The sequence below is a fragment of the Mus caroli genome, unplaced genomic scaffold (genome assembly GCF_978045245.1).
Source record: "Mus caroli unplaced genomic scaffold, Mus_caroli_1 scaffold_4, whole genome shotgun sequence".
NCBI classification, from domain to species: Eukaryota; Metazoa; Chordata; class Mammalia; order Rodentia; family Muridae; genus Mus; species Mus caroli.
The window spans coordinates 113,482,167-113,507,957 of NW_028227259.1; the positions used below are offsets into that span (position 1 = coordinate 113,482,167).

Genomic DNA, 25,791 nt, shown 5'->3' on the forward strand with positions numbered 1-25,791 from the left:
CAAGTCCTGTATTGTCCCTCTCTCCACTTCCAGCATAGGCTTCTGCTTCTCCAACATCTTTCCATTCCTTAAGGGATTAGAGCTGAAGGCATGCCTACTTGTCCATCCCACTTAGAGCAGAAACTCAGAAGCCATGTTTGTAACATCAGAGATGAAGTTCTGGAAGTGGGAGCCAACCTTGATAAAACACCTGCAGCAAGTCAGGGACGAACCAGGTGCTTCCCTGCCCAGGGACACTTTGTCCCCTGATAACTGAAATGGCTCAGAGTCACCAGCTATTAGACAGTCAAAGTGACTTTAAAGTATTTTCTCTGTCTGTAAAGTGGTAGATTTTGCAGTTCCTTTGTTGTCTGTTTAATCTTAATTAGAAAAATATCCTTTGTAACTGTCTCTGAGGTCATCTCGTCAACTTTCTAGATTGGTGCATTTCCATGAGACTACCGGTGTTAAGATATGGTAGGAAAAACAGCATACAGGTCACATGTGCTCTTGTTGTATATACGGGACCTTGCAACAGAGTGGAAAGTTTCACAGATTCCACATTATTTTATTTGTTCATTTACGTTTTACGACTAATTTCAACATATGTATGGGAGTATATTTCTGATTATCCCTTCTTTCCATGGTATGTTTGATACTGCCTTTGTGATCATTTATGTACTACGGAAAGCTTAAGATTTTCACTGTCTCTGTAGGATTTTCATTTCAGTGGAACAAGGATGTGAGAACACGGATTTTGTTGACATCAGCCAAATAACATAAGTATATCTGAACTATCCTTGGTGTGTTCACACAGTAAATGGAACTAAAATTATATTTGGCTTTGAATAGAATTTAAAGGAGCTCATAACATTCCATAACAAAAAATATGCATATGATAAAGTCTTATCATTAAGTGGATTTAAAAACCAAATATTAACAATTATATTAGTACTTTATCTGGAATCTCCAGAAATGCAGTGGTGATAAAAGAGAAGGCTCTGGCTCTTCTGGCCGGACCAGCACCAGGGTAGCTAGAGCGCAGGGTCGGATGACACCCGCCAGCTACCCACGACCCCCCGCCACAGGATTTTGAGACTGCTGGTGAGTGGAACACAGCTTCTGCTCCAGTCCAATCACGCGGGACCTGAGACTGAATTAATTAGGGAAACAGAAAACCGGCCTGAGGAGGGCCACAGGCGTCTTCCCGCCTGAACAGCACTAGGGTAGCTAGAGTGCAGGGTCGGCTGACACCCGCCAGCTACCCACGACCCACACCACAGGATTTTGAGACTTCTGGTGAGTGGAACACAGCTTCTGCTCCAATCTTTAAACACTGACAACCACAACAACTAACCCCAGAGATTACCAGATGGCGAAAGGTAAACATAATAATCTTACTAACAGAAACCAAGACCACTCACCATCATCAGAACCCAGCACTCCCACTTCCCCCAGTCCAGGGCACCCCAACACACCGGAAAAGCTAGACACGGATCTAAAAGCATATCTCATGATGATGGTAGAGGACTTCAAGAAAGACTTTAATAACACACTTAAAGAAATACAAAGGAACACTGGTAAACAGGTAGAAGACATTAAAGAGGAAGCACAAAAATCCCTTAAAGAATTGCAGGAGAACACTGCTAAAGAGTTACAAATCCTTAAAGAAAAACAGGATAACATAATCAAACAGGTAGAAGTCCTTACAGAAAAACAAGAAAACACATCCAAACAGATGATGGAAATGAACAAAACCATACTAGACCTAAAAAGGGAAGTAGACACAATAAAGAAAACCCAAAATGAGGCAACACTGGAGATAGAAACCCTAGGAAAGAAATCTGGAACCATAGATATGAGCATCAGCAACAGAATACAAGAGATGGAAGAGAGAATCTCATGTGCAGAAGATTCCATAGAGAACATCGGCACAACAATCAAGGAAAATGTAAAACGCAAAAAGATCCTAACTCAAAACATCCAAGAAATACAGGACACAATGAGAAGACCAAACCTACGGATAATAGGAGTGGATGAGAATGAAGATTTTCAACTCAAAGGACCAGCAAACATCTTCAACAAAATTATAGAAGAAAACTTCCCAAATCTAAAGAAAGAGATGCCCATGAACATACAAGAAGCCTACAGAACTCCAAATAGACTGGACCAGAAAAGAAATACCTCCCAACACATAATAATCAGAACAACAAATGCTCTAAATAAAGATAGAATACTAAAAGCAGTAAGAGAAAAAGGCCAAGTAACATATAAAGGCAAGCCTATCAGAATTACACCAGATTTTTCACCAGAGACTATGAAAGCCAGAAGATCCTGGACGGATGTTATACAGACACTAAAAGAACACAAATTCCAGCCCAGGCTACAATACCCAGCCAAACTCTCAATTAACATAGATGGAGAAACCAAAGTATTCCACGACAAAACCAAATTCACACATTATCTCTCCACGAATCCAGCCCTTCAAAGGATAATAACAGAAAAAACCAATACAAGGACAGGAACCACGCCCTAGAAACAACAAGAAGGTAATCCCTCAACAAACCTAAAAGAAGACAGCCACAAGAACAAAATGCCAACTTTAACAACAAAAATAACAGGAAACAACAATTACTTTTCCTTAATATCTCTTAATATCAATGGACTCAACTCCCCGATAAAAAGACATAGACTAACAAATTGGCTACACAATCAAGACCCAACATTTTGCTGCTTACAAGAAACTCATCTCAGAGAAAAAGATAGACACTACCTCAGAATGAAAGGCTGGAAAACAATTTTCCAAGCAAATGGTCTGAAGAAACAAGCTGGAGTAGCCATTCTAATATCTGATAAGATTGACTTCCAACCCAAAGTCATCAAAAAAGACAGGGAGGGGCACTTCATACTCATCAAAGGTAAAATCCTCCAAGAGGAACTATCAATCCTGAATATCTATGCTCCAAATACAAAGGCAGCCTCATTCATTAAAGAAACTTTAGTAAATCTCAAAGCACACATTGCACCTCATACAATAATAGTGGGAGACTTCAATACACCACTTTCACCAATGGACAGATCATGGAAACAGAAACTAAACAGGGACACAGTGAAACTAACAGAAGTTATGGATCAAATGGATCTGGCAGATATCTACAGAACATTTTACCCTAAAACAAAAGGATACACCTTCTTCTCAGCACCTCATGGTACCTTCTCCAAAATTGACCACATAATTGGTCACAAAACAGGACTCAACAGATACAAAAACATTGAAATTGTCCCATGCATCCTATCAGATCACCATGGACTAAGGCGGATCATCAATAACAAAATAAATAATAGAAAGCCAACATTCACGTGGAAACTGAACAACACTCTTCTCAATGATACCTTGGTCAAGGAAGGAATAAAGAAAGAAATCAAGGACTTTTTAGAGTTCAATGAAAATGAAGCCACAACATACCCAAACTTATGGGACGCAATGAAAGCATTTCTAAGAGGAAAACTCATAGCTCTGAGTGCCTCCAAAAAGAAACTAGAGAGAGCACACATTAGCAGCTTGACAACACACCTAAAAGCACTAGAACAAAAGGAAGCAAATTCACCCAAGAGGAGTAGACAGCAGTAAATAATCAAACTCAGGGGCGAAAACAATCAAGTGGAAACAAGAAGAACTATTCAAAGAATCAACCAATCAAGGAGCTGGTTCTTTGAGAAAATCAACAGGATAGATAAACCCTTAGCCAGACTAACTAGAGGGCACAGGGAAAGTATTCTAATTAACAAAATCAGAAATGAAAAAGGAGACATAACAACAGATCCTGAAGACATCCAAAACACCATCAGATCCTTCTACCAAAGGCTATACTCAACAAAACTGGAGAACCTGAATGAAATGGAGAAGTTCCTAGACAGATACCAGGTACCAAAGTTGAACCAAGATCAGGTTAATGATCTAAACAACCCTATATCCCCCAAAGAAATAGAAGCAGTCATTAATAGTCTCCCAACCAAAAAAAGCCCAGGACCAGATGGGTTTAGTGCAGAGTTCTATCAGACCTTCAAAGAAGATCAGCCTTAGTCCATGGTGATCTGATAGGATGCATGGGACAATTTCAATATTTTTGTATCTGTTGAGTCCTGTTTTGTGACCAATTATGTGGTCAATTTTGGAGAAGGTACCATGAGGTGCTGAGAAGAAGGTATATCCTTTTGTTTTAGGATAGAATGTTCTGTAGATATCTGCCAGATCCATTTGATTCATAATTTCTGTTAGTTTCACTGTGTCCCTGTTTAGTTTCTGTTTCCATGATCTGTCCATTGGTGAAAGTGGTGTATTGAAGTCTCCCACTATTATTGTATGAGGTGCAATGTGTGCTTTGAGATTTACTAAAGTTTCTTTAATGAATGTGGCTGCCTTTGTATTTGGAGCATAGATATTCAGGATTGATAGTTCCTCTTGGAGGATTTACCTTTGATGAGTATGAAGTGTCCCTCCCTGTATTTTTTGATGACTTTGGGTTGGAAGTCAATCTTATCAGATATTAGAATGGCTACTCCAGCTTGTTTCTTCATACCATTTGCTTGGAAAATTGTTTTCCAGCCTTTCATTCTGAGGTAGTGTCTATCTTTTTCTCTGAGATGAGTTTCCTGTACGCAGCAAAATTTTGGGTCATGTTTGTGTAGCCAGTTTGTTAGTCTATGTCTTTTTATCGGGGAGTTGAGTCCATTGATATTAAGAGATATTAAGGAAAAGTAATTGTTGTTTCCTGTTATTTTTGTTGTTAAAGTTGGCATTCTGTTCTTGTGGCTGTCTTCTTTTAGGTTTGTTGAGGGATTACCTTCTTGTTGTTTCTAGGGCGTGGTTCCTGTCCTTGTATTGGTTTTTTTCTGTTATTATCCTTTGAAGGCTGGATTCGTGGAGAGATAATGTGTGAATTTGGTTTTGTCGTGGAAATACTTTGGTTTCTCCATCTATGTTAATTGAGAGTTTGGCTGGGTATAGTAGCCTGGGCTGGAATTTGTGTTCTTTTAGTGTCTGTATAACATCCGTCCAGGATCTTCTGGCTTTCATAGTCTCTGGTGAAAAATCTGGTGTAATTCTGATAGGCTTGCCTTTATATGTTACTTGGCCTTTTTCTCTTACTGCTTTTAGTATTCTATCTTTATTTAGAGCATTTGTTGTTCTGATTATTATGTGTTGGGAGGTATTTCTTTTCTGGTCCAGTCTATTTGGAGTTCTGTAGGCTTCTTGTATGTTCATGGGCATCTCTTTCTTTAGATTTGGGAAGTTTTCTTCTATAATTTTGTTGAAGATGTTTGCTGGTCCTTTGAGTTGAAAATCTTCATTCTCATCCACTCCTATTATCCGTAGGTTTGGTCTTCTCATTGTGTCCTGTATTTCTTGGATGTTTTGAGTTAGGATCTTTTTGCGTTTTACATTTTCCTTGATTGTTGTGCCGATGTTCTCTATGGAATCTTCTGCACATGAGATTCTCTCTTCCATCTCTTGTATTCTGTTGCTGATGCTCATATCTATGGTTCCAGATTTCTTTCCTAGGGTTTCTATCTCCAGTGTTGCCTCATTTTGGGTTTTCTTTATTGTGTCTACTTCCCTTTTTAGGTCTAGTATGGTTTTGTTCATTTCCATCATCTGTTTGGATGTGTTTTCTTGTTTTTCTGTAAGGACTTCTACCTGTTTGATTATGTTATCCTGTTTTTCTTTAAGGATTTGTAACTCTTTAGCAGTGTTCTCCTGCAATTCTTTAAGGGATTTTTGTGCTTCCTCTTTAATGTCTTCTACCTGTTTACCAGTGTTCCTTTGTATTTCTTTAAGTGTGTTATTAAAGTCCTTCTTGAAGTCCTCTACCATCATCATGAGATATGCTTTTAGATCCGTGCCTAGCTTTTCCGGTGTGTTGGGGTGCCCTGGACTGGGGGAAGTGGGAGTGCTGGGTTCTGATGATGGTGAGTGGTCTTGGTTTCTGTTAGTAAGATTATTACGTTTACCTTTCGCCATCTGGTAATCTCTGGGGTTAGTTATTGTGGTTGTCAGTGTTTAAAGATTGGAGCAGAAGCTGTGTTCCACTCACCAGAAGTCTCAAAATCCTGTGGTGTGGGTTGTGGGTAGCTGGCGGGTGTCAGCCGACCCTGCGCTCTAGCTACCCCTGTGCTGGTCTGGCCGGAAGAGGCCTGTGGCCCTACTCAGGCCGGTTTTCTGCTTCCCTAACTAATGCAGTCTACGGTCCCGCGCGAAATTGGATTGGAGCAGAAGCTGTGTTCCACTCACCAGAAGTCTTAAGATCCTGTGGCGGGTGTTGTGGGTAGCTGGCGAGTGTCAGCCGACCCTGCGCCCTAGCTACCCCGGTGCTGTTCCTAGCTTCTACTTTCTTATCTCATTAAAAATCACAAAATTTAATATTGATTCTTATTTACAAGTTAGAAAAATTGAGAATGAGGAATTAAAGCATGAAAGAATTGTCTGAGTAGTACTCCATTGTGTAAATCTACCACATTTTCTGTATCAATTCCTTTGTTGAGGGACATCTAGGTTCTTTCCATCTCCTGGCTATTTTAAATAAGGCTGCTATGAACATAGTGGAGCATGTGTCCTTATTACAAGTTGAAACATCTTCTGGGTATATGTCCAGGAGAGGAATTGCTGGATCTTCTGGTAGCACTATGTCAAATTTTCGGAGGAATCACCAGACTGATTTCCAGAGTGGTTGTACCAGCTTGCAATCCCATCGACAATGGAGGAATGTCCCTCTTTCTCCCCATCCTCTCCAGCATCTGCTGTCACCTGAATTTTTGATCTTAGCCATTATGACTGGTGTGAGGTGGAATCTCAGTGTTGTTTTGATTTGCATTTCCCTGATGGTTAAGGATGTTGAACATTTTTTTTTTCAGGTGCTTCTCAACCATTCGGTAAAAACAATGAATTCATGAATTTTTTCGGCAAATTGGTGCATCTGGAGGATATCATCCTGAGTGAGGTAACCCAATCACAAAAGAACACAAAGGATATGCACTCATTAATAGTTGGATAATAGCTCAGAATCTTAGAATATCCAAGATACAATTTGTAAAACACATGAAACTCAAGAAGAAGGAGGACCTAATTGTGGATACTTCACTCCTTCTTAGAATTGGGAACAAAATACCCATGGAAGGAGTTACAGGGACTAAGTTTGGAGCTGAGATGGAAGGAAGGACCATCCAGAGACTGCCCCACCCTGGGATCCATCCCATATACCACCACCAAACCCAGACATTGCATATGCCAGAAAGATTTTGATGACAGGACCATGACATAGCTGTCTTGTGTGGCTATGCCAGTGCCTGGCAAATATAGAAGTGGATGCTCACAGTTATCTATTGGATTGAACACTGGGCCCTTAATGAAGGAGCTATAGAAAGTTTCCAAGGAGCTAAAGGGGTCTGCAACACTATAGGAGGAACTACAGTATGAACTAAATAGTACCCCCAGAGCTGTGCTCTAGCTGAATATGTAGCAGAGGATGTCCTGGTAGGCCATCAATGGGAGGAGAGGTGCTTGGTTTGGGAAAACCATATGCCCCAGTACTGCGGAATGCCAAGGCCAGGAAGCAGGAGTGGGTCATTTGGAGAGCAAGGTGGAAGAGGATATAGGGAACTTTGGTAATAGAATTTGAAATGTAAATGAAGAAAATATCTAATAAAAAAAAGAGAGAGTTGTCTGAACTTGCATCTACACCTTTAGGTACTCCAGTGTCCTTTTTTTTTTTTTTTTTTTTTTTTTTTTTTTTTTGAAATGGAGCAATTAAAAGTGAGTGATTATTAGGTATTTTCTCTTCACTGTAATTTTCTAAATTTTATTTTTGTAAGACATGACATTTGGTGCCTGCACCCAGGCAGAAAAAACAATTAAATTATTCCATCAAAAGTAAACTGTAAATTAACAAGTAAAATAAAAGCAACAAAAAATACTTTGAGAGAAAATGACACTGATCTTCAACAATTGATGTCCAGAAATAATAATGTTCATGTGTTTGTATGTACATCTTTGTGTGTATAATATTAAACCAAATAATTCTTAATTACTCCTATTTTGATAACATTTTTGAAGTCATTCATCTAGAGTGCTTTATATATTCTCAGATTTCACTGACCTCATTGTGATATAGGTCTTGTGTGTGAATTTTTCCACTACCAATTTTTCTCCCTGAATGAAACTTCTTCATTTCATATTAAAATGGTATGTTTTCATATGAAGTTCAAGACCCTTATACAGCATGCATAATCTCAACCCCATTGTCCTTTTCATATATGGTATTTCTTTTAGTATGTTACCTGATATTCTGAATACTTTCATAGTACATTATGAAGCAATTACAAATCTCAGGCCTCTGAGAGGGCCATCAACAATATGCAACACTATACCTAAGCTCCACACTCTCCTAATATTCAATCTTGTTTCTCTTTCAAATCAGTGCCTTCTATTGCATCAGTAATCTGTGGTATTCCAAATCCCAACCAAGCATTTTAACATTTTGCTGATGTCTTAAATTCTGTTGCTGCAAGAAAACACCATGGTTAAAGGAACCATGTGAGAAAAGTCTTATTCCCCTATGTACCTTGGTCACAGTTAATAGAATGAAGTCAAGGCAAGAACATGGATGCAGACACTCAATGAAAGCACATGGAATAATGCTGATTATTGACTTCATATCTGTGCTCTTTAAAGTCCTCTTTCTTATAACTCCCAGAACATTTTGCCCAGACGTAGCAGTCTCACATACATTAGGGTCACCTTATTACATATTAAATTAGGTACATGGCTTACACACATAACTCAAAGGTCAAAGTAATGATAGCTATTCATCAACTTAGATTCCGTATTCTCAAAGTTTGTATCTATGTGCACATGAATGAGACCATTTAACCCTAAAACAGTAATTGGAATTATATTAGGCAGTGCTGAGCTGCCCAACATTGTAAGTACTAACTTTGTATATTACTGAAAATTTTTGTATGATTTGCTGGTGCTTTTGTTATGAAAAAGCCAAAAAAAAAATAATTTGAGTACCATTGGACATTTTAAATTATTAAAAATTCAAGGCGTGGTGGCGCACGCCTTTAATCCCAGCACTCGGGAGGCAGAGGCAGGCGGATTTCTGAGTTCGAGGCCAGCCTGGTCTACAAAGTGAGTTCCAGGACAGCCAGGACTATACAGAGATACCCTGTCTCGAAAAAAACAAAAAAAAAAAAATTCAAGAAGGCAATTTATCTTTGTACTTAGGCAGAAAGTTTGAATCTAGTCTAAGTAAAATAACACAACATTTTGGGAAAAAGATGCACCCTAGCAAGCCTGCACTAGAAGCTAAGATGGAGAAAACCTCCACAACCACCATGGCTGTTCCCCTGGTGCTGTGGTAAACAGGGAGGAAGGTGACCCAGACACTGCAGAACACCAGCATGCTGAATGTTAGGAATTTGGCTTCATTGAATCTGTCAGGAAGGTTCCTAGCCAAGAAAGCCACAGTGAAGCTCCCCAGAGCCAAGGAACCCAAGTATCCCAGAACAAAGTGAAAGGCAATGGCTGAGCCTTTGTTGCAAATAATGATGGTCTTTCCATATTCAGATTGTGTATCTCTGGCAATAAAGGGAGGAGATGTTACCAACCAGATTCCACAGAGAACAAGTTGGATTAGGGTACAAATGGGAATGACCAAGTTAGGTGCCCCTGATGCCAGCATCCCTCTCATCATTCTCCCTGGAGTAGTGAGCTTGAAAGCCATGAGCACAGTTATTGTTTTAGCCAACACTGTAGAAATAGCCACTGTGAAAAATACTCCAAATGTGGTCTGCTGCAGGATGCAGGTGGCCTGGTTGGGATGTCCAATGAAGAGCAATGAGCAGAGAAAGCAGAAGACTAGAGAGATGAGCAGGATGTAGCTGAGAATGCTGTTATTGGCCTTCACAATGGGTGTATCCTTGTACTTCACAAAAGTGACTAGTACTAGAACTGTGAGTGCAGAGAAGGACAGGGCCATGCATCCTAGAGCCATCCCCAATGGATCTTCATAAGCCAGGAATGACACAGCTCTTTGGAGGCAGTGGGTTTTCTCTAAGTTGGCATACTTATCATCTGGACACCTCACACACTGTTCCATATCTGCTGGCAAACAACAATAGACCCGTATAAGATATCATAATTTTCTAGTTAATAATTGTATATTTGTATTATTCAGAGTATATATCAATAAATAATTTGGTGTTGAAAAGCCACTCCATTCCTTATTATTGTAGGGACCAGTAACTCAAAATTTCTTTGTATCAACCTATGCTTTCTGATGGAACAAAACACCATCATAGGGAATTGAACAGTACTAATTATTTATTAAACAAAAATAATGAAAAATATGATGAATATTTATATGTATAACTCCAGATTATTTAACTCCTCAAACCATAAATTTACTACTCAGAGACAAGCGTATAGTGTAGACGTAGTTACTGATGCCAGTTGATGAAATACATTATGTAATTTGTTTTCTTTGAGAGTTGTTTTCTTTATTTGTATCTACACATAGGCACCAGAGCATACAATTCCTCATGCAAATATTTACATAAAGGAATATTTTCATTCTTGAAGCTGTATGCATCATAAACATATGCATGTCCCGCTCATTGTGGGAAGATATCTTTCTTCCCAAGCACATCTTCCAAATTCTATGACATAAAAGGTATGGATATTCACATTCATCTATCTTTCCTTAGGTAGGCTGTGATTGATGATAAGCAATCTCCCATCTCTTGTTTCATTCTTGAAATCTTCACTCTTGTTATAATTCTTTGACAGGAAATGCTTAATCTTTTAAGCCATCTAAGCTCTTAAACTGTATTTCATTAAACAACCACTGTTATGCTGAGCATCTGGTCTTTGACAGGGACTAAGTTGGGTGATCAAGGGAAAAATTGTGAACTGATCATGTAGTTAAGTTTCTTTGTACAAAGAATCAAAGAAAAAGAAACATATGCATAAATTATGCCTAATATTTCTGTTCAAAAATAGTTATAGAGGTATGTCCCCCTTGATATTTTCTATATAATGTAAAATTAGTAGCCATCATATTATGATAGAATTGCATAGTTTGTAGAAAATATTGCAAGTTATTTGCTGGATCTAAAAGAAGTAGACATTACTTAACTGATCAAGTTCTGAAACATGGAAATTTTAGGTCTTCAGTTTCCACCTAGGCCATATCATATTTCTAGTTTGGAAAGAGAAGGCATTTTAATTCATCAATTTTTCTTCTCTATGCAACCATGTACCTGTTTCATTGGAAACTGCATTTTCTGGGCACTGATCACAATCAAAGCAGCAGTCTGCAGTTTGTTTCTGATGAATTTTCCTGAGTCCAGCAGTACATGTTACACTACACAGGGAGGAGGGAACCTAAGGCAATACATAAGTATTATATAATATGTGAGGTGTATAGTTTATGTATATATCATATGTATAATGACACATAGATTGTTATATGGGACATTAACAGATATGGTTATAAATATTCCTCTGATAACTAGCATTACTTAACAGTTTCAGGAACATTATTATTTTGTATTACCCTGCAATGCACTGAATGTCATACAATTTTTTTTTAAAACTTACATATTTTAATACCATAAAACACTGGCCCAGCAACTGTGGAATAATTGTTTTCAAACATGCATGAACCATTTTTCAGATTTAGTTTCATCTCTGTCCATGAAGCAAATTGTGATACATTTTAAGCATTAAATAATGTATCATCCTATACATTGGAAGTAATGTAGAAATCAATAACAAAAGACAAACTGGATGTCTGCCAATATTGAACTATTAAACAGTATTCTTTTAAATATATTAAAAATTGTATGGTTCTGGCTCATACAATTTTTAATATATAACATAATATTTATATGTACATTCAGGCTATAGCAGTTTAAAATTTTTTCTTTCTAATCGCAGCAATCCAAAATAATGTTTATGTGGCATCAGTTTCTCATGGTTTATATATAAAAAAAAACTAGAACACTGAGCTGTATGGAGAGACAAGATAGGGTAAATTAAGAAAGAGTTTAATGAATATGAACAAAATAAGTTATATATGACTCTCATGAAATTAATGAAGTTTTCCTAAGTTTAAAAGAAAAAATGGAGCCCTCTATCCCATCCCCATATCTCCCTGCTTCTATAAGGGAGCTACCACAATCACATGCCCACTCCTACTTCACCACCCTAGCATTCCTCTATGCTGGGGCATCAAGTCTCCACAGGACCAAGGGCCATCCCTCCCACTGATGCCAGATAAGGCAATACTCCACAGAGGAGAGGAAACTAGGAATGGGAATAACATTTGAAATATAAATACTAAAATAGCCAATAAAAATATATAAAAAAATACCTTGATTCTGGAGAAATATTTCTGTTAATGAATACACGCTGTACTTAATTACTTAATTAGGTTGTAAATATGTTCACAAAGAATCAGAAAACTCCATGGTTTGTATATAGTTACAAAATTATATATATATATATATATATATATATACATATATATATGTATATATATATATATATTAGAGAGAGAGAGAGAAATATTACTAAACATTTAATAATTATATAACTGTACTGTGGTTGAGTAGGCATTCGGACGCTATTGAACTTGGAATCCAGTGGTCTTTGCTCCCTATAACCAGATTTACATGAAGATAGGAGTTAACAAATTTTGGTGCTCGTAACTGAGGATGGTCATTTGCAAGAGTAGCAATTGATCTTAACCACAGAGCTATTACTTTAGTGCCTCACAATTTAAAATTCAGATATCCTGAAAAATATTAAAATTATAGTATACCCACTGATGATCCTCTTGTGGCCCACTCCAAATCTTCAGATATATGAAGTTGTTGGCTCTGATGGAAACAAGGCAAATAGCTTCCTATTTTCACTTTTAATCCAAGGCCTTGTGGAAAATTCCAAATGATGAAAATGTCATACTCTGTACACTGATTTTCCCTATGCTTCATGTTCACCAGTTCTCCAACAGGGTTAGTAAATATCCTGGTTTTCAGCATGGAAGACACCTAGTTAAGATTCATCATTAGATGTTTACAATTGTATATCAATTAAGGGAATACCAAATTGAGGATTTTTCATAATTTATTTATAAATTTCTGAAAAGACATGTGATATATACAATTCCTTGTAGTAAAATACAATATGCCTCATGGATGATTTAAAATTAAAATACTTCAAATTAATGTTCCATGGTAAAATGTGTGAGAAAAAATGATTACCAGATAACAAGTAAAACTGTGCGTGTGTATGAGCATGTTTCTCAGAAATGGTAGTTTTAAAATCATGAAGTCAGGTATGTGGAAATGAAGGTGAATTCTGAATGTCTGTAAGTTGTGAAAATAATGGTTGTGGGCCTTTCGTGTACATACAGTCTATATACATAAACAAAAACTTAATAAAATGTGAAGTCTTAATCATTTCTGGTTTTGTAAATAATTGTTAATTGAAATGAATAATTATTAATCATAGCCCATTTACCAATTCTTGCGAAATACTTCTTTAGAAAAATATTCTAGTCTACTCATCCCTTAACGGTCTTTATTACTCATCACTTAAAGGGCTTTATTATAAAACTCTTGGATTCTATTTTAAATTTTGAACTTATTTGGTAAAATGTTGAGACACATTTTCACAAACCTCCTTGATATCATAAAAAATGTATTGTCTCCTCTCAAATGTGATTCTTGTGCATGATATTTATCCATGTTAAAGATTCATTAAAAAGATTTGCAGTGAAGAAATCTTTCCTCTGAGAGAATAATCTCTAACAAATGTACAGTTGTTTCTCTGGGTACATTTAAAAGATCTCATTGATATGTCTAAATATAATGAATACTGTCAATAAGACAAAAAGGCCACCAACAGATTGGGAAAGGATTTTTACCAATCCTAAATATCATAGGGGATGAATATTCAATATATACAAAGAGCTCAGGAAGCTGGACTCCAGAAATTCAAATAACCCCATTAAAAATGGGGTACAGAGCAAACAAAGAATTCTCAACTGAGGAATACCAAAGGGCTGAGAAGCACTTGAAAAAATGTTCAACATCCTTAATCATCAGGGAAATGCAAATCAAAACAACCCTGAGATTCCACCTCATAGTAGTCAGAATGGCTAAGATAAAAATTCAAGTGACAGCAGATGCTGGGAAGGATGTGGAGAAAGAGGAACTCCTCCATTGCTGGTGGGATTGCAAGTTGTACAACCACTTTGGAAATCAGTCTGGCATTCCTCAGAAGATTGGACATAGTGCTACCAGAAGATCCAGCAATACCTCTCCTAGGCATATACCCAGAAGATATTCCAACTGGTAATAAGGACACATGCTCCACTATGTTCATAACAGCCTTATTTATAATAGCCAGAAGGTGGAAAGAACCCAGATGTCCCTCAACAGAGGAATGGATACAGAAAATGTGGTACATTTACACAATGGAGTACTACTTAGCTATTAAAAAGAATTAATTTATGAAATTCTTGGACAAATTGCTGTATCTGGAGGATATCATACTGAGTGAGGTAACACAAGAAATCACTTGATAGGCACTCACTGATAAGTGGATATTAGCCCAGAAACTTAGAATATCCAAGATAAAATTTGCAAAACACAAGAAAATCAAGAAGAAGGAAGACCAACTTGTGGATACTTCATTCCTCCTTAGAGTAGGGAACAAAATACCCATGGAAGGAGTTACAGAGACAAAGTTTGGAGGTAAGACAAAAGGATGGACCATCCAGAGACAATCCCCATCCACCCAGGGATCTATGCCATAATCAGCCACCAAACTCAGACACTATTGCATAGGCCAGCAAGATTTTGCTGAAAGGATCCTGATATAGCTGTCTTGTGTGGTGCTATGCCAGGGCCTGGCAAATACAGAAGTAGATGCTCACGGTTATCTATTGGATGGAACACAGGGCCCCCAATGGAGAAGCTAGAAAAAGTACCCAAGATGCTGAAGGGTCTGCAATACTACAGGTTGAACAACAATATGAACTAACCAGCACTCCCAGAGCTTGTGTCTCTAGCTGCATATGTAGCAGAAGATGGCCTAGTAGGCCATCATTGGGAAGAGAGACCCCTTGGTTTTGCAAACTTTATATGCCTCAGTACAGGGGAACACCAGGGCCAAGAAGTGGGAATGGATGTGTAGGGGAGCAGGGCCTGGGGAGTGTATAGGGGACTTTAGGAATAGCATTGAAATGTAAATGAAAAAACTGTCTAATTAAAAATAAACTTTACCTGCTGAAAGTCAGTGAATGTTTTTTTGGGTACTGACGTTTGCTGAGATTCTACATGTTGAAGAATGAGTTCATGGTAGGTATGGGCCACAGCATACACAGCATTATACAAATTGTAGCCTTCCTCACTCAGAACCATGTCATATTTGTGCAGTGCTGTCCATTCCGATGTGGTGTTGAATGTAAAATGATCCATTTTGCTATGGCTGTTCATTGAGGTTGAACAATTAAAGTAATTCCACCCCACTATAGACTGAGAAAGGTTTACTGGGTATTTGTCAGTGTTCATTGTTTGCATAAAATTCTTAAATTTAGCAATCTCACTGTGGTGGTGTTCAAAAGTGACAGTCCCGTGAAAGAAATCAAGGCTAAAATCATTTTTATTTGTGATAACGTCCCATTGAGAAGTTGTGATCCAGATTCTCCTTATACTTAAATCTTCCCACCTTCTAAAGCTGACTTCTAGCGTAGAGTTCATTTCACCATAAATGGTAACAACCTTTGCTGTTGATTCCATAATTTGTTTACCATATATCTTAGCCCTTGTCATATATAACTGCATGTCTTCTGGGATCATGTTAACAAAAGCTAAACAGATTCTGTGTCTTTGCATATCTTCTCTCAAGTCTGATAGAAACTGAATACCCTGGTCATCATCTGAGATGACCATTCCTATCCATGTCCATCTAAAATGAAGCATCAAGGAGACCATGGCATGGAAAAAATGTGTGTCCTTGGTGGCTACCTGATGGACATAGGGAAACTGGTCATGGTCACTCAGGTTAGGATTAAATGGTCCAAAGAAAACCTAAAGGATATAGAAGAGAGGATGAAACATCCACATGAGGAATAAGATTGATAGGATATTTGTACTTATACACAGGTAATGTTATTCACCTTTCAGAACTCACATTAAAGATATTAAGATTATAGTATAAATATCACATATTATTCCTATTAGATTCTAGAGTATTCCTGACAAATCTGAATGTTCTAGAAAACAGTTTTGCCTGTTTGCCCACTAGAACTATGATCCTATTATATAACTCTTTATTATGTGTGTGCGTGTTTGTGTGTGTGTAACAGTGCACTCATAAATGCATATTCTCCAAGTTTTCTTGTAGGCACATGTAAATGGAATTTAAAAGTTGTTAACTTTGGCTAGAGAGATTGCTCAGTGGTTAAGAGCACTGACTGCTCTTGCAAAGGTCCTGAGTTCAATTCCCAGTAACCATGTGGTGGATCACAACCATCTGTAATGGGATCTGATGCCCTCTTCTGGTCTGTACAGAGGCAGTGACAATGTTCTCACCTATATTAAATAAATGAATATTTAAACACAAAAAGTTGTTAACTCATCCAGTGTCACATATTCTTACCCTTGGTGTCCTAGAATTAATTGACAGTTTTACCGATGTTTTCCATGATGGTCCTATAAGGCCTATGTAACAGTTTCCATAAATTAAACAGATATAATCAGTAAATTCCATAGAATAATTCTCTTCTGAATATATGTCATCCAACTCTTCCAATGTTCTTTCACACTGACCACGATTAATGGGGAATATCAAAGACATGTTGGGTAAAAGATAAGGATTCTTGTTGATTTCATCAGTTGCAAAAAACAGTACTAGGAAAAACTCATATCTTCTTGCTGGTATTCTAAAACAAGGCATAATGATGATTAAGGGAGATGTTTGAAACATAAAATCCCAATTCCTGTAAAGTTTGTAATATGAGACATAATATATTTCTGTCTAAATATCTTGAAATAAGCCTCATAAATTAAAGATCTTTAAAGTTAAATAGAATTTAAGAATTCATAGAAATAGGGCACTATGATATGTTTTGTAATTGTGAAAATAAAGATTGTTTTATCTCTGAATGCCAACCTTGAACTAGATTATAGTCCTATTGAAGGAGACTAGTATAAAATAATATTAGAGTTATAATTCCACAGGTTAAAAAAAGCATATAAAGTACATAACACATTCTCCTTAAAATTTTTTATTATTTAAATGCATTTTATACTGTGGAAAGTCAGAGTGCTGCCATGAGAACAGTGTGTATAGCCAAGGCCATGAGAGCAGTCTGTGTAGCCAAGTCCATGAGAACAGTCAGTGTAGCCAAGGCCATGAGAACAGTCAGTGTAGCCAAGGTCAGAGAGTAGTGTGTGCAGCCAAGAGGAACTCTTATCTATGTTTAGTCTGTAGAGGAACTTTCTCAAGAAGAGTTCTGAGTGCTGAAGTGCTTATAAGCTGAAGCTGCAGTAATAGACTTTGAGTCTTGATCAGAATAATGTCTTAGCTCCATGTCTCTTTTGCCTTGCCCGTTCATTTCCAGCCCTCCTTCCAGGTGAGTCCTGCTTGACCATAAGCTGCTGGATGGCTACATTATATATCACACATCATAATAATATTGAGTATTTTGAGAATCAAATAATACATAAAAATTGTTCAACTTTTATGTTCATATCCTTTCCTACCCTAAAAATACTATTAATGCATATTTAATAATATCCATAACTGAGGATCCTATATCTAATGCTAGTACCAAATGGTTTCAAAATACAGAAAATATTTTTTGGGTATTAAGCATGGTAAAAGAGCATAAAATATTAAAGATTAACACTAGAAACATATTTAAAAGACCTTATATGATACCACCTGATATAATGTGAGTATTAAAAAACACATTATATATCTGTGTACATTGTCTAACAATCAGTTTACTTAAAAAAGGTTATCAGTGTTTCTAGGAGAGAAATTATTTTATTAGTAAGTATTTTACAAATTTCAAAATAGGAAAAACTCTTTGAAGTTAAACACTAAGAAAATGCTAATTACAATCACAGTTAGAAAAATTATCAATAATATTTCCATGATGTTTCTAGTACATGTTTTTAATATTTTCAACCATTTATATTCAATACACAGATTATTTTAAGATACATTTGCTTAATTTTATTTGTCCATTTCAAAATATACATGATGATACAATATACCGCATAACCAGAATATTATTCTTTAGGCTCTTTTACACATCAATGTAATGTTACCTTTTAGTGTGTTGCTACTCTATTAATTTTGTAAAAGAGGTATCAGATTTTTCTTAACATCTCAGTCTTCCTAATCCTTTGATATTATTTTCATGATTTCTGAGTACAGAGACCTTCTTTCCATATGAAATGTGTTCATCTGCCCCAGCACAGTTGGCAGTTTATCTGTTACTATTAGCAATTACCTCTCATAAGGAGTAAATACACTAAACATGCTTATTTGCATTTTTCAATTGAGAGTTTGGAGCTAAGTGTTTCTCTCTAAACCTGAAACTTGTATTGATATAGTTCATATATTTGTAATTTTAATCTTTATTATGGCTAAAATAGTGTCACCAATGAGAATTTCCACTATTTTTCCTATGAGGTATGGGATAATACATGATACATCAGAAATGAAATTCCTACTGAACTAACACAAAAGTATAATAATGTGAAGCCACCATCACTATCAAAGTGTACACAGTTTACTGTGCCTAACAATTGATAAATGTATTCTTTAAATCCCAAAGACATGAAAATTGAATAAGAGATGTGATGACAGTCAGAGACAGAAAAGCACAGGAAACCTCGGTTCATGAAAAAAAGAAGTCCCAGGCACATTGATTAACTAAAAGATGAGTGCTTTCAACACTCCTTCTGTCATGTTCTGCAGCCACCAATGGTTACCTCTCACATTGTGGATCTCAGAACTAAGTATCCACCTTGAGAACAGCTTCTCATCCACAAGAAGTACATTTTTTCTCCTAGATTTTCTATAATGTTATTTCAATATTTTTCAATATTGGCCATTAATCTGACACTGATAATAAGCCTAACATATGACTGGACATTTGTATAATTGAATGGAACGATTATTCTGATAACAGAATATGAAGCCTGGAGTCTTTTCTACATTCAGTGTCAACTCCAGAATGGCAGGACGGGCTCATTCAAAGACTATTTTAAAAAGTAAAGTATATATACATATATACACACATATTCACAAGTATATAGAGAGAGCATAAGTATATATATATATACACACACACACACAGATATATATATATATATATATATATATAATGTTATACATGTAATCAGGTAGAGTAGACCCACACATACACAATATGTCAATGCATGAATTTATGCCCAACTGGTTTAGAGACCAAAATTAGATAACCTTTTTATGAAGGTATTAAATGCATGCTCATATAGTAACCATTGGCAGACAATAGAATATAGGCAGTGATGCAGTGTGTTTATATATAGCTCTTGCCACAGGTGGGGATTGTGAATTTAAGGCAGATTATGAGACATCTTTCAACATATGTTATCCAAAGACTCAACAGATAGTCTCCAATCCCTCTCATTTTCCAGCATTGTGAAATGGAGTCCAATGTATTAAAGCTGAACTAAACTGTGACACATTTGAAAGTATTAAAATAGTGATTGACATTATGATTATTTTTCAGTTGTTCTTAATGTTACAGAGGGAAGAACAGGACACAATCTTACAGTTTGTGTACACAGCTAAATACATCTAATACCTAACATTGGAGCAGGAATTAAAGTTAATGACTTACCTAAAATCAGAGATATTATAAATGTAGTCAGTAGGTCCCTCAACTGCTGCAAGGAAAAAACCACAGTCACTTCTCAAATCTCCATCATTTTCTTCATTATTCTTTATCCTCCAAAAGCAAATGGGTTCAGTCAAATGGCATGAGATGAGAGAAAACTTCAGGAGGAAAAAGATAAGAGTGAAAACACACAGGTTCTTCATATCTGCTAAGATCTAAGATTGAGCAGTTATGAAATGTGTTTTTTATGCAGAAAAATATCACTCACACATATACACCTATGTATCTGTTTTATGGCTACTGCTCTCTGAAAATCCACTTAGTTATAGTCAACATTTCCTTTCCATGCATTCTATGTCATGCTCCCTGGATACATCAGGAAAATTGTGGCCTCAAGCTCTACATCTGATGTCTGAAAACTTTTGATCAAAACTTTTCTGAAAACATGTTGTGAAGATCATGTTTTCCATCATCAGGTGCCATGAATTCATTTATGTCCATGACATAATTCTTCCCAGGGATAATACTCTCCTGGAGAGCTTGGACCAGACCATGTGTCAACAGCCATATGTATAAACACAATGGATTTCATCAGAACTGCCACAGTAAGTCAAGAGTTGAGAAGGTCATAAATGTTCCATATCATTCAAACTTTGAGTTGAATCATGGGACATCATGTCTTCCATTTTATAGTGTAGGGAAGGGCAGCCTGACATGCAGTATTGAGGCAGGTGTTGAGCATTCTCTCTGTTGTTCTTATACTATTGTATGGTAGTCATGTATATAAAATCGCCTTAACCTTCTTATGATTCTCGTCACCTTGAGAACATGTCATTATGCTAAATCCAAAAATGCCTGGAATTTTAGAGATTCAACACCCATCCCATCTGTCAGTACCTGTGCAGACATTCACTGAGTTCCTATGCTGATCTCTTACCTGTAATCAGTCCCTTGCACTCAGTGTCATTTGATGAAACATTTTTTTAGTTGATGTTTGTTCACACTTCATTAATATGGTTGAGAACAATTTTATGCATTTACTCAAAGGAATGAAAGAATTTAGGTGTTATTTAGGAGAGAGAATTTTATTGCTAATGTTAGTATATATATTATATTTTTCATTCCTGTCTAGTTGGTATTTGTTTTAAAACAGTTCTGTCTTGGTTTACATTGCAACGATACAGATATATGCATATTATACTAATTTTTATTTATTTATTTATTTATTTACTTACTTACTTTTTATTAGGTATTTTCTTCATTTACATTTCCAGTGCTATCCCAAAAGTCCCCCATACCCTCTCCCCCACACCCTACACACCCACTCCCACTTCTTGGCCCTGGCGTTCCTGTATACTGAGGAATATAAATTTTATAAGTTGAATAGATTACAATAAGTGACACAGATGGAGCATTGAATCTGATTCGTATTTTTTGAGCTACCTCATATTTTTTCCCATAATATCCACACTGAATTAAGTGGTGTCCTCGGGTCACAGGAATGAAGGAGCCGCCTGGAACTGGATTTTTCTGTTTTCCCTCTGTTCCAGGAACTGATCCTGTGGCAAAGTTCTCCATACACAAATACCATAGGTAGAGAGCTGGTCTCTAAGGATTGCTGACTCGCCTGTGAGCACAGGTAAGACCACTACTTCTGCTCAAATTCCTGGCCTAATAGGGACCCACCTAGAGCCATCAGGACACAATAACCAAGGAACAGCACAGGACAGGATCCTTCTTTTTTCAGTCTGCAACAATGCTGACACTCTGCCACAGGTGTCCATATCCAAAATCGTCTGAGAGAACTGTTCTCCGGAGAGTTGTGGCACACAGACTTACAGGTGGGACAAGCCACACTCAAGGTCAGCAAGACCAACTAACACCAGAGATAACCAGATGGCAAGAGGCAAGGGCAAGAACATAAGCAACAGAAACCAAGGCTACTTGGCATTATCAAACCCCAGTTCTCCTACCACAGTAAGCTGTGGATACCCAAGTATACCACAAAAGCAACACTCTAATTTAAAATCACATCTTATGATGATGATAGAGGACTTTAAGAAGGACATAATAATTCTCTTAGAGAATTACAGGAGAATACAGGTATTGAATTCGCTAAAGAGGAAACACAAAAATCCCTTAAAGAATTGCAGGAAAACACAATCAAACAAGAAAAGGAAATGATCAAAACCATCCAGGATATAAAATTGAAAATAAAATCACTAAAGACATCACAAAGGGGAGACACGAAAAACCTAGGAAAGAGATCAAGAGTCATCATCAACAGAATATAAGAGATAGACCAGAGAATCTCAGGTGCAGTAGATTTCATAGAAAAAATTCATACAACAGTTAAAGAAAATGCAAAATGCAAAAAGCTTCTAATTCAAAACATCCAGGAAATCCAGGACACAATGAAAAGACTAAAGCCAAGGATAAGAGGTATTGAAGAGAGTGAAGATTCCCCACTTTAAGAGCCAGTAAATATTTTCAACAAAATTATAGAAGAAAACTTCCCTAATTGAAAGAAAGAAATGCCCCTAAACGTACAAGAGGCCCACAGAATTCCAAATAGATTGGACGAGAAAATAAATTCCTCCTGTCATATAATAATCAAAACACCAAATGCACAAAATAAGAAAGAATATTAAAAGCAGTAAGGGAGAAATATGAAGTAATATAGAAAAGCGGGCCTATCAATTACACCAGACTTCTCACCAGAGACTATGAAAATTACAAGATCATGGGCAGATGTCACAAAAACCCCAAGATAACACAAATGCTAGCCCAGGCTACTATACACAGCAAAACTCTCAATTTCTATAGATGGAGAAACCAAGATATTCCATGATAAAACCAAATTTACACAATATCTTTCCACAAATCCAGCCCTAGAAAGGATAATAGATGGAAAATGCCAACACAATGAGGGAAACTACACCCTAGAAAAAACAAGAAATTAATCTTCTTTCAACAAACCCAAAAGAAGATAGCCAAACAAATATAAAAATGACAACAAAAGTAAGAGGAAGCAACAATTACTACTCCTTAATATCTCTTAATCTCAATGGACTCAATTCCCCAACAAAAAGGCATAGACTAAGAGAATAGATACATAACAGGCCTCAACATTTTGCTGCGTACAGGAAACACACTACAGTGTCAAAGAAAGACACCATCTATGAGAAAAGGGCTAGAAAAAAATTTTCCAAGCAAATGATCTCAAGAAACAAGCTGGAGTGGCTATTCTAATATCGAAAAAAAGCAACTTTCACTGAAAAGTTCTCGAAAATGATTTTTTTTAATTAGGTATTTTCCTCAATTACATTTCCAATGCTATCCAAAAAGTCCCCGATACACTCCCCGCCCTCCAGTCCCCCACCCACCCACCCCCACCCCTTGGCCCAGGCATTCCCCTGTACTGGGGCATATAAAGATGGGAAGTCCAATGGGCCTCTCGTTCCAGTGATGGCCGACTAGGCCATCTTTTGATACAAATGCAGCTAGAGTCAAGAGCTCTGGGGTACTGGTTAGTTCATAATAATGTTCCACCTATGGGGTTGCAGTTCCCTTTAGCTACTTGGGTACTTTCTCTAGCTCCTCCATTGGGGGCCCTGTGATCCATCCAATAGCTGACTGTGAGCATCCACTTCTGTGTTTGCTAGGCCCCGGCATTGTCTCACAAGAGACAGCTATATCTGAGTCCTTTCAGCAAAATCTTGCTAGTGTATGCAATGGTGTCAGCGTTTGGAAGCTGCTTATGGGATGGATCCCTGGATATGGCAGTCTTTAGATGGTCCATCCTTTCTTCACAGCTCCAAACTTTATCTCTGTAACTCTTCCATGGGTGTTTTGTTCCCAATTCCAAGAAGGGGCACATTGTCCACACTTTGGTCTTCGTTCTTCTTGAGTTTCATGCGTTTAACAAATTCTATCTTATCTCTTGGGTATCCTAAGTTTTTGGGCTAATATCCACTTATCAGTGAGTACATATTGTGTGAGTTCCTTTGTGAATATCTTACCTCACTCAGGATGATGCCCTCCAGATCCATCCATTTGCCTAGGAATTTCATAAATGCATTCCTTTTAATAGCTGAGTAGTACTCCATTGTGTAAATGTACCACATTTTCTGTATCCATTCCTCTGTTGAGGGGCATCTGGGTTCTTTCCAGCTTCTGGCTATTATAAATAAGGCTGCTATGAACATAGTGGAGCATGTGTCCTTCTTACCGGTTGGAACATCTTCTGGATATATGCCCAGGAGAGGTATTGCTGGATCCTCTGGTAGTATTATGTCCAATTTTCTGAGGAACCGCCAAACTGATTTCCAGAGTGGTTGTACCAGCTTGCAATCCCACCAACAATGAAGGAGTGTTCCTCTTTCTCCACATCCTCGCCAGCATTTGCTGTCACCTGAATTTTTGAACGTACCCATTATGACTGGTGTGAGGTGGAATCTCAGGGTTGTTTTGATTTGCATTTCCCTGATGATTAAGGATGTTGAACATTTTTTCAGGTGCTTCTCTGCCATTTGGTATTCCTCAGGTGAGAATTCTTTGTTCAGTTTTGAACCCCATTTTTTAATGGGGTTATTTGATTTTCTGGAGTCCACCTTTTTGAGTTCTTTATATATATTGGATATTAGTCCCCTATCTGATTTTGGATAGGTAAAGATCCTTTCCCAATCTGTTGGTGGTCTTTTTGTCTTATTGACGGTGTCTTTTGCCTTGCAGAAGCTTTGCAACTTTATGAGGTCCCATTTATCGATTCTCGATCTTACAGCACAAGCCTTTGCTGTTCTATTCAGGAATTTTTCCCCTGTACCCATATCTTCGAGGCTTTTCCCTACTTTCTCCTCTATAAGTTTTAGTGTCTCTGGTTTTATGTGGAGTTCCTTAATCCACTTAGATTTGACCTTAGTACAAGGAGATAGGAATGGATCAATTCGCATTCTTCTACATGATAACCGCCAGTTGTGCCAGCACCATTTGTTGAAAATGCTGTCTTTTTTCCACTGGATGGTTTTTGCTCCCTTGTCAAAGATCAAGTAACCATAGGTATGTGGGTTGATCTCAGGGTCTTCAATTCTGTTCCATTAGTCTGCTTGTCTGTCGTTATACCAGTACCATGCAGTTTTTATCACAATTGCTCTGTAGTACAGCTTTAGGTCAGGCATGGTGATTCCACCAGAGGTTCTTTTATCCTTGAGAAGAGTTTTTGCTATCCTAGGTTTTTTGTTGATCCAGATGAATTTGCAAATTGCCCTTTCTAATTCGTTGAAGAATTGAGTTGGAATTTTGATGGGGATTGCATTGAATCTGTAGGTTGCTTTTGGTAAGATAGCCATTTTTACAATGTTGATCCTGCCAATCCATGAGCATGGGAGGTCTTTCCATCTTATGAGATCTTCTTTAATTTCTTTCTTCAGGGATTAGATCTTCTTTGAAGGTTTGATAGAACTCTACACTAAACCCATCTGGTCCTGGGCTTTTTTTTGGTTGGGAGACTGACTATTAATGACTGCTTCTCTTTCTTTAGGGGATATGGGACTGTTTAGATCATTAACCTGATCTTGATTTAACTTTGGTACCTGGTATCTGTCTAGAAACTTGTCCATTTCATACAGGTTCTCCAGTTTTGTTTAGTATAGCCTTTTGTAGAAGGATCTGATGGTGTTTTTGATTTCTTCAGGATCTGTTGTTATGTCTCCCTTTTCATTTCTGATTTTGTTAATTAGAATACTTTCCCTATGGCCTCTAGTGAGTCTGGTTAAGGGTTTATCTATCTTGTTGATTTTCTCAAAGAACCAACTCCTCGATTGGTTGATTCTTTGAATTG

General features: G+C 37.2%; 1 protein-coding gene across 2 annotated transcripts; it reads right to left on the reverse strand.

Moving 5' to 3' along the window:
• Positions 1–9,233: 9,233 nt before the first annotated feature.
• On the reverse strand, positions 9,234–20,155 carry LOC147005325 (vomeronasal type-2 receptor 116-like). 2 transcript variants are annotated; one of them, XM_085836317.1, is made up of 6 exons: positions 19,956–20,155; positions 16,712–16,994; positions 15,334–16,140; positions 12,868–13,092; positions 11,299–11,422; positions 9,234–10,138 (listed from the first exon to the last, which is right to left on the reverse strand). In XM_085836317.1, exons 1-6 carry the CDS (start codon positions 20,153–20,155, stop codon positions 9,234–9,236), a joined length of 2,544 nt encoding a protein of 847 aa, XP_085692443.1. The 2 variants fall into 2 exon arrangements, with proteins under 2 accessions (XP_085692443.1, XP_085692442.1); XM_085836316.1 differs by having other exon boundaries at positions 9,234–10,141.
• Between the last annotated feature and the right edge of the window lie 5,636 nt (positions 20,156–25,791).